This window comes from Copadichromis virginalis, linkage group LG23, assembly GCF_057382275.1.
Source record: "Copadichromis virginalis isolate Kocher_CV1m ecotype Utaka linkage group LG23, C_Virginalis_male_GT1.1, whole genome shotgun sequence".
NCBI classification, from domain to species: Eukaryota; Metazoa; Chordata; class Actinopteri; order Cichliformes; family Cichlidae; genus Copadichromis; species Copadichromis virginalis.
Genome location: NC_140639.1, coordinates 51,903,514 through 51,916,719, shown reverse-complemented (window position 1 = coordinate 51,916,719; position 13,206 = coordinate 51,903,514). Strand labels below are relative to the sequence as shown.

The 13,206-nt window shown below is 42.9% G+C and overlaps 1 protein-coding gene across 6 annotated transcripts in view; it reads left to right on the top strand.

Moving 5' to 3' along the window:
• Positions 1-13,206, top strand: part of LOC146682222 (diacylglycerol kinase zeta-like) — a 99,637-nt gene that overhangs the window by 63,901 nt on the left and 22,530 nt on the right. For 4 of the 6 annotated variants that reach the window (XM_085449282.1, XM_085449281.1, XM_085449277.1 and 1 more), the window contains 2 exons: positions 1,491-1,570; positions 1,783-1,821. In XM_085449282.1, the coding sequence (XP_085305408.1) occupies positions 1,491-1,570; positions 1,783-1,821 (119 nt within the window). The remainder of the gene's footprint in view (positions 1-1,490; positions 1,571-1,782; positions 1,822-13,206) is intronic. The other 2 variants (XM_085449278.1, XM_085449280.1) reach the window with 1 other exon arrangement.

Genomic DNA, 13,206 nt, shown 5'->3' with positions numbered 1-13,206 from the left:
TTATGTAAGTCCATCACTGCTCTCAGCTTGTAGATGTGTCACACTCAGGGAGACGATTCAAAAAAGAAAAACATTTCATAGCCAGAGGCTCAGTGTATCATCTCAATGCCACTCCTGTGGCTCTGTGTGCACGCTAAGCACAGAATAGAGACTCTTAATAAAGGTTGAAGGATGTTTAACAACTATACGGTTTCATTACATTTATTGTTACTACCATCTGTGAAATGTGAAAACAGCAGCTCACTTTTAGTTGTAGCTTATTATCTGTAAGCTGTGACTGTGTTTCCAGTCAGGCGCCGAGTCAATAGGAAATAAAAGAGAAGAGAAATTGCGAATGTGCAAGCTGCTGAATCGAAACCACTGAAAACAGCACAATAGAAAGAGAATAGAAACGTAAAGTTAGCAGTGCTGTAGTACTGTTCGCAGTAACACTTCCAAACACTAGCAGGGATCTTTAGAAGTGTTGGAATTATGGCTAACTGGAGGTAAACACTGCAGTCTGAGAACGAAGGCGTTCTTCTCTTTGTCTGAAGGTTCACAGTTTCCCTGGAAAACAATCTGCCTGTTTTACTGGTTCTACATGTTTTTGCCTTGTCTGTTACTTGAAAAGGTCAGTGTGTGCGGCTACAAATGCAGCAGCTGCCTTTGAAAGCAGCGCTGTGGTGACTGTTTGAAGGTGTGTCTGGCTAATAGACCGCTGTCCGCGCCTGCTTTCAAGAAATATTGTGAGAGAAGTCAATTAGCAAAAAAGTAAACAAGCCACACTTTTCTTGAACCTGTCAAGCTTTCACTGGGCTGCTGTTAGTGAAGCAACCGTCGACTTTGTGTGTGTGTGTGTGTGTGTGTGTGTGTGTGTGTGTGTGTGTGTGTGTGTGTGTGTTCAAGTCTTCACGCAGTCTGACAGCTTTTCCAGCACAATGAGCTGTGTGATGTTCAGCCAGCAGTGCTGTGCTGGTGCAGGCTGCTGGCCTGGGCTGCCTCGTGGGGCACTTTTTTTTCTTTCAGCATCCACATCGGCTTACTGATGGGAAGCCAGCTTGGTCAGGCTTATTTATTAAAATAAAAGTTACTGGTGCCATTATCAATTTGGCACTAAATACTAAATTCTGGCCCTGGATGAAAACCATCTGATGTGCAGTTGTCCAATATGTTGTCATTTTACGGACTCAATGACTCATTTTAAAGAAAACGTCTTCTGCTCCTGCTTGTGCTGCTCGTTTTGTCACAGGGAAATTAAATTCTTACGTTAACTGAATGAAGGTGTTTACTTACAGTGGGGGAAACAGTTTGCAGTTCCCAGTTTGGCCCATAGGAACCACAGTACTGCCGACCGCTCACATGTATACTTTGTACCATTTAAGTGCGATCCCAGCTCTGAGTCACGCTGCTACATGACCAGAATTAGACTCTCAGGGTCCTGAGGACTGCAGAGTGTATAAGTAGATATCAAAGTGCTGGTGGATAATTGTCCTGTTCCTCTGTATCTCCAGCCATTCCTCTGGGACTGATCGTGGTTCCTGGTGACAGTGACTTAGAGACCTGCAGAGAACACATCCAGCGATTACAAGAGGTAAGAAGAAGAAGAGAGAACAAGAGTGGCAGAAGAGATATGTTGAGATGAAAGGGTCATTGTTCTGTGTTATTAAATAGAAAAGTGCAGTGACACAAAATCGTGAAGAAGCACGAAAACTCTTTTTAAAAGTTGGAGTAAAGCTAATTAAGCTCCGTGTCTGTGCGTGAGTGCGTTTCCTTCTACATTCCTGCTCTTATCTTTACCTTTAGGACTTCTGCTCTCTTCATCCTATACCTGTGGGACTGCAGGTTGGTAGTAAAATGTCGGGCTTTATGTTCTACACTTGTTTGGCTCAGAGACACATGGGAAATAAAAGCTTGCTCAACACTTTTGTATTCTAGTTTTAATCGGAAAACGGACTCCTGTAGCAACGAAAGCCGAATGTTCACAGTAATCAAGAACATTTAAAAATTTAATTTTTCCTTTTGTTGTTAATGAAACTGATTATTTTTTTATTAGCTTGAACGTTTTGGTTGGTTAAGAATCCCCCTGAGAGGTTCATCTTGGTAATATTGATTTCTATGGTGTGCATAGCCTGAATATGAGAGCATCCAGAGTGAGTGTGTCTACAAAGACATCTGCAGTAAAAAGTGTGACTATTGGCCAAAATATTACTGATTTGTTCTGTTGTTCTATTATCTTTGAGTGCAGTTTTATTTAACTTTATAGAAAAACTAGAATACCATAGTTGGGTTATTGACTACTACTGATAGAAGCATCCAGAATAATCCTCAACGTCTTTTAGACCCCATTCCTACAAAACTGCTCAAAGAAGTCCTGCCATTAATTAATGCTTCGATCTTAAATATGATCAACCTATCTCTAATGATCGGCTATGTACCACAGGCCTTCAAGCTGGCTGTAGTTAAACCTTTACTCAAAAAGCATCTCTAGACCCAGCAGTCTTAGCTAATTACAGGCCAATCTCCAACCTTCCTTTATATCAAACATCCTTGAAAGAGTAGTTGTCAAACAGCTAACAGATCATCTGCAGAGGTTTATTTGAAGAGTTTCAGTCAGGTTTCAGAGCTCATCACAGCACAGAAACAGCTTTAGTGAAGGTTACAAATGATCTTCTTATGGCCTCTGACAGTGGACTCATCTCTGTGCTTGTCCTGCTAGACCTCAGTGCAGTGTTCGATACTGTCGACCATAATATCCTATTAGAGCGATTAGAACATGCTGTAGGTATTACAGGTACTGCACTGCAGTGGTTTGTATCATATCTATCTAATAGACTCCAGTTTGTGCATGTAAATGGAGAGTCCTCTTCACACACTGAGGTTAATTATGGAGTTCCACAGGGTTCAGTGCTAGGACCAATTCTGTTTACATTATACATGCTTCCCTTAGGCAGCATCATTAGAAGACATAGCATACATTTTCACTGCTATGCAGATGACACCCAGCTCTATCTGTCCATGAAGCCAGATAACACACACCAATGAGTTAAACTGCAGGAATGTCTTAAAGACATAAAGACCTGGATGGCCGCTAACTTTCTGCTTCTTAATTCAGATCAAACTGAGGTTATTGTACTCGGCCCTGAAAAGCTTAGAAATATGGTATCTAACCAGATTCTTACTCTGGATGGCATTACCTTGGCCTCCAGTAACGCCGTGAGGAACCTTGGAGTCATTTTTGACCAGGACATGTCCTTCAACGCACATATTAAACAAATATGTAAGACTGCGTTCTTCCATTTGCGCAACATCTCTAAAGTTAGAAATATCCTGTCTCAGAGTGACGCTGAAAAACTAGTTCATGCATTTATTACTTCCAGGCTGGACGACTGTAATTCATTATTATCAGGAAGTCCTAAAAACTCCCTGAAAAGCCTTCAGCTAATCCAAAATGCTGCAGCAAGAGTCCTGACAGGGACTAGAAAGAGAGAGCAGATTTCTCCTGTTTTGGCTTCCTGTTAAATCCAGAATTCAAAATCCTGCTCCTCACATACAAGGTCTTAAATAATCAGGCCCCATCTTATCTTAATGACCTTGTAGTACCATATCACCCTATTAGAGCGCTTCGCTCTCACATTGCAGGCTTACTTGGTAAAAGGTAAACGTGTTAGAAAAAGATGGAAGGTTAGACAAATAACATAATCGAGCAAATCGCATCATTCTAGCTGATGAAGATTTGTTATCTCAAAATAAAAAATCTTGAAACTTCTGTTTGTACCATATGTAGGTTTTGCTCTACACTAGACAACTGTGGTAAAAATGTGAACAAGTGTGGGTTCAGCCTTCAGTAGAAACATTTCTATGCAAAGTCTGACCTTAGGAAATATCAGTTAATACAACAACATTCATTTTTAGGTTTCCGCAGAGCAGAGCCAGAGCAGCGGTAACGTCTGACAGCAGGGTTGTACGTGGTGTGTCTTAACAATGAGCTTCAGACATTTCACGTGGACTTAGTTTCTTTTCCACATAAAGTCTGATCGATATTTGCTGCTCATTCTTGCTGTTTATTCGAAGGCACGTGGACACAGTTATTAAAGCGAGTGTTGTATTATATCCTCCCATCTATAACAGAAGATGAGCTAAATACGTTCTGTTAAAGTCAGTTACACTCAGCTGCTCTACTTTTTTGCTTTCAAGATTTCATTTCGTAAATGAGAAGCACAACTTTAGATTGAAACTAATTAACTGGAGAATATTTGTGAGTCATATATTAGTATAATCAATCAATCAGTACAAGGAGACGAGCACATGAGTTTACACGATAAAGGAAGCCAACATTGAAACATACACACATACATGTTTAAGTACAGACTCTCCTGGAAACTGCTGAGAAGTTTCATTATGTGCTGCAGCAGCTTCTTTCATGATATTCTTCTCACCACGTTTCCAGCTCAGTTTTCAGTTCGGCCAGGATGGAAAAAATGTCTGTAGACCTTCCTCTTTGTGTCAGATGCTAAATATCACATGAGCACGAGCAGTGTCCATTATGGTTGCGTAATGTGCACATAGTTTCTATGGAAACCTGCTGTACTGTATGTGTGAGTTATGCTACCAAAGAAATGAAGCCAGTGACCTTACAGATTTCCTGTCTGACCAGCTTTTAGTCTGCCAAACTCTGGGATCTGTTTACTACATCCTGAATCCATCTTGTTAATGAAAGGCTTAATGATTCAAACAAACAACATATACTGCCACACAGTATATGAAAGCCAGGCTGAGATGTTAGATGTTGTTTTCTTGCTTTAAAAAGTCAGACGTGACACTTTTACAGATGTTGGATGAGCACAATAGATGAAATGGATTTTTAATGAGTCAGCATCAAGTCAGGTGTTACTGTGGGGAAAAAAACGAGGTCTTGCACCGAGTCTGCAAAACTATGACTGCAGATTCTTATCAGCATTTTAGGTGTGAGAGTCTTACACAGGTGTTCCAGTTTTAGCAGATCAACCACCAGCCTTGAAACCAACCTAGTTCCATCTGTGGTTGACAGGCTGTCTGTATATAGCTCTCTTACTTCCAGAGGCCGTTCTCTCACGCAAAACATAAAACTAGAATAATCTGGCCTCCCCGTCTACCACCATCAACCAACCAAATGTCTCTTTTAGCCACGATCGGTAATCTTCTTTACACCAGGTGTTGAAAGCTGTGACTTTCTTCACTCATTCAGACCTAATGCAGCATTTTGTTAACAACTCTGGTAGAGCTATCTGTGTTAATGTTGTTGTCATAGTCAGTGTTGGCCTTATCACTCCAGTTCTACTTAAATAAGATTGACTCAATTGGGACATCCAGCGAAAATCCCCCTTTTCAAGAAACTGCAGCATTCATCTTGTTTCAGAAATGAGTGCAGCCGTTAGCTCCCAGATTATATCCCGTACTATATATTCCCCAACTCATGTGTGATGTCAACACAACCAGGTCTCTTCCGGTGCCTCACAGACGCTTCTAAGCTCGGTGACAACCGCTAATAACACTCTGCAGAGCTAATTCTTGTTAGCTTTTCTGTCATCCACCGCTGCTTTCTGAGCAGTATTGTTGCCAGCAACCGATTCAGGAAAGTGGCTTTTATAAAAATGGCTGTTTAGCAAAACAAAACAAGGCAACATTATACATAGAAAACAAAACCAACTTTCCAGTCTCTCCTCAAATGACAGTTTACGTCAGCATGGCTGCAAATTGCTGAGCGCTATTTCCATTCATACCATCCGGACACGTCTTCACTACACTTTATTCTCCATGTAACCCCTAACACTGTCAGAGAATGAATTACCACACGTCTCTGTGTTTATACACTGGCTGCACCTACATGAATAAAAGTACTCTCAAAACAAACAGAATCTGAGAGATGGGGAACTAAAACGCACCGTGAGGTGACATAATGTAATCTTTGATTCCTGATAGCGTTTTGTTTTCAAGGAGACTTTCCCCATGTGTCTCAGTGTGACTGCATGATGCATGCTGTGCTGTATCTGACTCGGTTTGAGTTTCTTCATGTGTTGGTAACCTTGAAGTATTCTGATTACTTGTGTATTTCCGTGTGGTATCTGTGGTGTCGTTTGTGTGCAGCAAAGTTAATAGTTGAGTTTGACCTGGTGTGCAAAGTATGTTGGGTTTGTCATATAATCCCCAAATTATTAAAAAAGTTAGCATGAATACTCAGTTACCTGGAATGGTAGATGTTTTTCGTTCATTCGTGTACTAAACTGCACTGCCTGCTCACGGTCTCTTCAAGTCGATGATTTTGTTCTTCTGACTCAATCAAACAATTACACAGTACAGTTCTGATTTGGGAGGTCTATTTATAGCTGTATTCAGATATCAAGGGTTGTTGAGCAAAGATTAAAACCATTAAATCTGCACAGCTAATTCTAGTTACTTGTGCTTTAGAAAACCTTTAAACTACCTGAAGCTCCAGAAGGACTAGTCACAAAGCAAAGCCAACAGGTAATTGCTCAGGTTCTAGGAGTGAATCACTCTGAGCTAGGTTTCCAATGGGCATCTTAGGTAATCAATGAAACTGAAGTTAGAGTAGTTTGAACAACTAGTGAGGTTGCTGGGCTACTGCAATTCCAGCTTTACCCATTACTTAAGAAATCTACACAAAAACTCTAGTTGTAGTCAGAAGTTTGACTACACCTCATGGACAAGAACATTTTGGCAATTCTCCTTGTCAAGTGTAGATTTACACAAGTTGGGAATGTTTCTTGGAGACATTTCTAAATTCATCATTTCAAACAAATGTACACTACACATGTGTTACACTCAGATATGTCACAGTTTTGCCTGGAAGTCTGGAAGAAGATCCGTATCGTCACCTTGAAATCAGAGGGAAATGGTTACAGTGTGCATCAGCAACACCTGAACCCGTAATGAACTGTTTTAACTCCAGTGTGACTCTGCACAGTGAAGCTAGTTTCACATTGTCCATCCATCCATCCATTTTCAACCGCTTATCCGAGGCCGGGTCGCGGGGGCAGCAGCCTAAGCAAAGAGGCCCAGACCTCCCTCTCCCCAGCCACCTCCTCCAGCTTGTCCGGGGGAATACCAAGGCGTTCCCAGGCCAGCCGAGAGATATAATCTCTCCAGCGTGTCCTGGGTCTGCCCCGGGGCCTCCTCCCGGTGGGACATGCCTGGAACACCTCACCCAGGAGGCGCCCAGGGGGCATCCTTGTCAGATGCCCGAACCACCTCAGCTGGCTCCTTTCGATGTGGAGGAGCAGCTGCTCTACTCTGAGCCCCTCCCGGATGGCCGAACTTCTCACCCTATCTCTAAGGGAGAGGCCAGCCACCCTTCGGAGGAAGCTCATTTCTGCCGTTTGTATCCGCGATCTCGTTCTTTCGGTCTCTACCCACAGCTCGTGGCCATAGGTGAGGGTAGGGACGTAGATCGACCGGTAAATTGAGAGCTTCGCTTTTACACTCAGCTCCCTCTTCACCACGACGGACCGGTGCAGCGTCCGCATTACAGCAGCTGCAGCCCCAATCCGTCTGTCAATCTCCGGCTCCCTTCTCCCATCACTCGCGAACAAGACCCCGAGATACTTGAACTCCTCCACAGTTTCACATTGTGAAACTGCCATTTTGGACTAAAGTAGGCTAACATTAAGTTCCTGGGACGATGGTCCCAAAGCGCTGATCTCAAAACTGTTGCAAATTTGTGCCAGGAAACTTGGTTAAATTAACCTGTCAACTCTTCGGAAGAATTGCTGAATATCCAACGTTAATTATGCCCGAAGCTTGTTGATGGCCACCGAAAGTGTAGTTAAAGGGACATTTCAATTCAATGTTATTTATACAGCGCCAAACAAGTCGCCTCAAGGTGCTTTATACTGTAAGGTCGACCCTACAATAATACATACAGAGGAAAACCCAACAATCATATGACCCCCTATGAGCAGCACTTTGGTGACAGTGGGAAGGAAAAACTCCCTTTTTACAGGAAGAAACCTCCAACAGAACCAGGCTCAGGGAGGGGCGGGGCCATCTGCTGTGATTGGTTGGGGTGAATATTTAACCAAATATTAGCAGCGGTGTGTGTGTGTGTGTGTGTGTGTGTGTATATATATATATATATATATATATATATATATATATGTATATATATATATATATATATATATATATATATATATATATATATATATATATATATATATATATATATATATCTCTTGTTAATGATCTCACTGAGGGGGTTCAGGCCTATGCAGACTACGGAACGGAGCAGTTGTCAGCCACCTCCTGTACATGGATGACATCAAGCTGTATGCCAAGAGTGAACGAGACATTGATTCACTGATCCACACTACCAGGCTATACAGCAATGACATTGGAATGTCGTTCGGACTGGAGAAGTGTAGTCGGATGGTAACAAAGAGAGGGAAGGTAGTCAGAACTGAGGGGATTGAACTACCAGAAGGCAACATTGCAGACATAGAGGACAGTTACAAGTACCTGGGGATCCCACAGGCAAATGGGAACCATGAAGAGGCCGCTAGAAAGGCTGCAACCACCAAGTACCTGCAGAGGGTCAGGCAAGTCCTGAGGAGTCAGCTGAATGGTAAGAACAAGATCCGGGCCATCAACACGTACGCCCTGCCCGTGATCAGGTACCCTGCTGGGGTAATAGGCTGGCCAAAGGAGGAGATAGAAGCCACTGACATAAAGACAAGAAAGCTCCTTACCATGCATGGAGGGTTTCACCCCAAGTCCAGCACCCTGAGGCTGTACGCTAAGCGGAAGGAAGGGGGCCGGGGACTGGTGAGTGTCAGCACCACAGTCCAGGATGAGACAACGAACATCCAAGAATACATTGGGAAGATGGCCCCAACTGACCGAGTGCTCAGTGAATACCTCAGGCAGCAGAAACCCAAGAAAGAGGAGGGAGACGAGGAACCATCATGGAAGGACAGGCCCCTGCACGGTATGTACCACCGGCAGATAGAGGAGGTGGCTGATATCCAGAAATCCTACCAGTGGCTGGACAAAGCTGGACTGAAAGACAGCACAGAGGCACTAATCATGGCAGCACAAGAACAAGCTCTGAGTACAAGATCCATAGAGGCTGGGGTCTATCACACCAGGCAAGACCCCAGGTGCAGGCTGTGTAAAGATGCCCCAGAGACAATCCAGCACATAACAGCAGGGTGCAAGATGCTAGCAGGCAAGGCATACATGGAACGCCATAACCAAGTGGCCGGCATAGTGTACAGGAACATCTGTGCCGAGTATAACCTAGAAGTCCCGAGGTCAAAATGGGAGATGCCCCCAAGGGTGGTGGAGAATGACCGAGCTAAGATCCTGTGGGACTTCCAGATACAGACGGACAAAATGGTGGTGGCTAACCAACCGGACATAGTGGTGGTAGACAAACAGAAGAAGACGGCCGTAGTGATCGATGTAGCGGTTCCGAATGACAGCAATATCAGGAAGAAGGAACACGAGAAGCTGGAGAAATACCAAGGGCTCAGAGAAGAGCTCGAGAGGATGTGGAGGGTGAAGGTAACGGTGGTCCCCGTGGTAATCGGAGCACTAGGTGCGGTGACTCCCAAGCTAGGCGAGTGGCTCCAGCAGATCCCGGGAACAACATCGGAGATCTCTGTCCAGAAGAGCGCAGTCCTGGGAACAGCTAAGATACTGCGCAGGACCCTCAAGCTCCCAGGCCTCTGGTAGAGGACCCGAGCTTGAAGGATAAACCGCCCGCAGGGGCGCGCTGGGTGTTTTTTTTTTTTTTTTTTATATATATATTTGAGCCTGTACTGTATAAGTGCTGTTCACCTTGTGCATATTAGAGAAAATCCAAAATAAATTCAAACTGCACCCAATTATTGTTTTTTAAAGTCGTTAAAGATGCTGTACAATCATACCAGGCTGGAAACAGTTCAAAGAAAGCCAGACATTACCGCGACGTTCATGCCCACCACGAGTCAACCTCTGACCACATCTCTCATCCAGAGCGATGGAGCCAGCCTTCATTAAAAACGAGTAATTGATTGTTTTCATTAGTATTACAGGATTTTGATATTCAGGGGGTATAAACCACAGCCATCAAATGAAAATGACTATGCTTGTAATAAATATATAGAATATATGAAACTTTTAAAATTGAATTAAGAACAATGTGAACTTTTTTATATTCAGCATTTTTGAAGATGCACGAGCATTTCAACACATTTTTTTACGACTGTAACAGGTTAGTCTGAATCACAAAGCTTAATGACAAGTCTCAGGACTCGGCGAGCTCACCTGCTCAGCGCTCCAGCGAGTCTGTATCAAGGATCCTCTGTTCTTCCTCCCTCTCTGCTCTTCCTGTGCTTGTGCTAGCCGAGGGGGATTTGCTGATGAGATGCCACACTGTCATGTTCTGTCACCCTGATATGTGTGTTGTATGGGATGTAGCTGCTGCGCTTTTATTGAACGCTAGCCAGTGCAATCTGAGTTGTGTTCATAAGCGTGCGGCTTCTCTTTTCCTGTGGTTTATATTAACAGACTTTAGAGACAGACGGCATCACAATAATTAGTGCTTTGGTAAATGAGTCTGTCCGTCTGACTCTGAGTATAAAGTCCAAAATTTATGAAGCAAAGAAGAAGAAGTCCTTTCCTACTCAATATAAATGGCATCATTCGCCATTTAGAAGCTGTGCAGTTGTTGATCAAAGGTGAAACCCAGTTTTCAGGCAGGTTTCACAGAGCGTGCAGAGAGCTCATTCACTTGATAAAGAAAAACAGTTTTCTGTGCTCTGCTGAAAAGCAGATAAAGTCCATTACTTGAGTGTGAATCTAGTGAATGCTGTATTTAGACAAACACTGGATGAACTCAGCCTGTCGGACACCATGTATCCACATCACAAGCTCTTCATCTTCCTCATTAGGTGAAATCAGAGCAGCACTAACTGTAAATGTTATTTTTAACAACATCCTAATTTTATATAGGCGAGATCATTAATAGGAGAGAATTTGGGAGTTGCTGTCAGACTTTGTGTTGCGTAGCAACCAGAATAATGAACGCCTGTTTCGCAGTTTGATCTCCTGCTCTCTGGTGACTGTTGATGCTCACTGGTGCAGTTTGTGATGGAGCGGGAGAAAAAATTGCTTCTACAACCACCTACCGAGTAAACTTTTTGTGTGTTGCAGGATATTCAGTATTTTGAATGTTTTTCTTTGCAAAGCAGAGCTCTATAATATGCATACGCCCACATAACAGCTGTAAAACAGAGCTTGGCTTCTGCCAGTCCATCCAATCTGTTCTTTAAGTGGAGCTTTTGCAGGCTCTCACCTGCTGAGTACACCTAGTACACGTTGAAGGGGTTATATATCCAGTCTGAACTGTGGGAGTACCTCAGGATCCACCGAGGAAGAGCTGGAACATATTATTGGAGAAGGATCACCTTGGTTAGGCTGTTGCTGCTACAGCTGATACCACAGCTAAAAACCTCACAAAATATATTAGTAATGCCCTCTGCATTCATTCAGTGTCCACAAAATGAAAACATATTGAGGAGCTGTTCTGGTTGGCAGTCGCATCTCTCTGTGTATCTCGGCGAACCTTTCTTGGCAACCTGTCATCTAATTTGACTAGAAAAGGACTGTGTTACAGTAAGGCAGTTTATTGTTGCTGTGTGCCGGTAAAGCTGCTGCCATGTGTTACATCGTTTGCAGCGATTGGCTGATCCTGTCTCATCTCAGGAGAAAATGAGAGACGAGGCATCTTGAAGCAGTGACAATTAAAACCAGCATTTCACTTGAGCGAAGTCTGCTTATTATTCACTCCGGTATCTGTTCCTACAGTACTGTCGGCATTTTACTTCACTCATTCTTTGTCTGCTTTCTTTGAACTTGCTGCAGAATAAGGGTTAAGTAGGACAGTGAAGACGGAGAAAGCAAAGAAGACGCAGTCACTCAGATAAGTCAAACTTTTTAGAAGCGTTTGTAGGTTTTCTTTCAAAGCCTGCAGGCATTTTACTCAGCCTGAGACTGGTACCGAACATGACAGCAGGATTAGGCAAGTAAAGACAAACAGCGGAGAGCAGGAGTGTTTACTCCAGCGAACCTTTCTGTTACCGTTTGAGAGGAGAAAAACACAACTTTCTTTAGCTGTCCTCTTCCTGCCACTTCTACTGGAAGGTGACTTTTTCTTTCTGCAGTGCTGAACTCAAATGGGTTACCTGGCAAATCATTAAATGGTTTCATTTACTAGGAGCCACACAAGTCACAGTCTACATTCAGCTGGGCCACTCCATACCAGGTCCTCTCTGATCTCCCTGAAAAACATGTAGGATGATGATACATTTCTTTATAAATTTGAGCTCTTTGTAATGTGCACATACAAATATTTTCAAAGTACAATTTTCAGTGGAGCCAGAGGACTATTTAATCCATGTCAGGCAGATAGTTTTAGGTCAAATATGACCTCAGAAAGATGGGATTTCAAAAGTCAAGCTTAACTTCAGCTACACTTAAAAAATCAATAGTTTGGCACCACCATCTTTGGCATTTAAAAATACATTTTTCAAAGCTAGGGGCTGAAATCTGGCGCACACTCCCATAGTTGTACAGAGAAATGCTCTCAAACACATTAAAGCTTGAAACATAAACAACAAACAAACAAACTGAGTTTGAGTGATATTCAAAAAAAACCCATAAAGTAACAGCAGTTTTATTTGCTTTCTTCTGATTGTAGGATTCCTTATACTTCAAACGACTCTGGAAATGTTACAGGGGGACAACATAATGGCCCTGAAGCTCGCGTCCACCCCATCTCTCATATCTTCTTGTTACACGTAGGAACCAGGAATCAGAAACTTAGAAGTACTTTAAATACATCTATAAACAAACGGAGCATGCAACAAGTGACTTTAAATCCTGCGGGTAAGGAAATCCCAGGAAGTTCATCTGGACGCAGCGTTGTGAGAGAAATGTTTCGTCCCTCATCCAGCTGACTGCAGATTTCCAACCTTATAAGCAGCACATCTGTAAACCTACAGGTGGTCACTCAGTATATATCTATATTTTGACAAGTTTCCAATGAAATACTGATGGGAGGTCACGAGCTCTATAATAAACTTCTGCACAGATTGTAATTAGATTATGTTCATTTGCCATAAATGAAGATAAACCTATAATATGCAAATATTCCTGACCCTCAAATACTTTCAAAGGTGGTGTGGATTG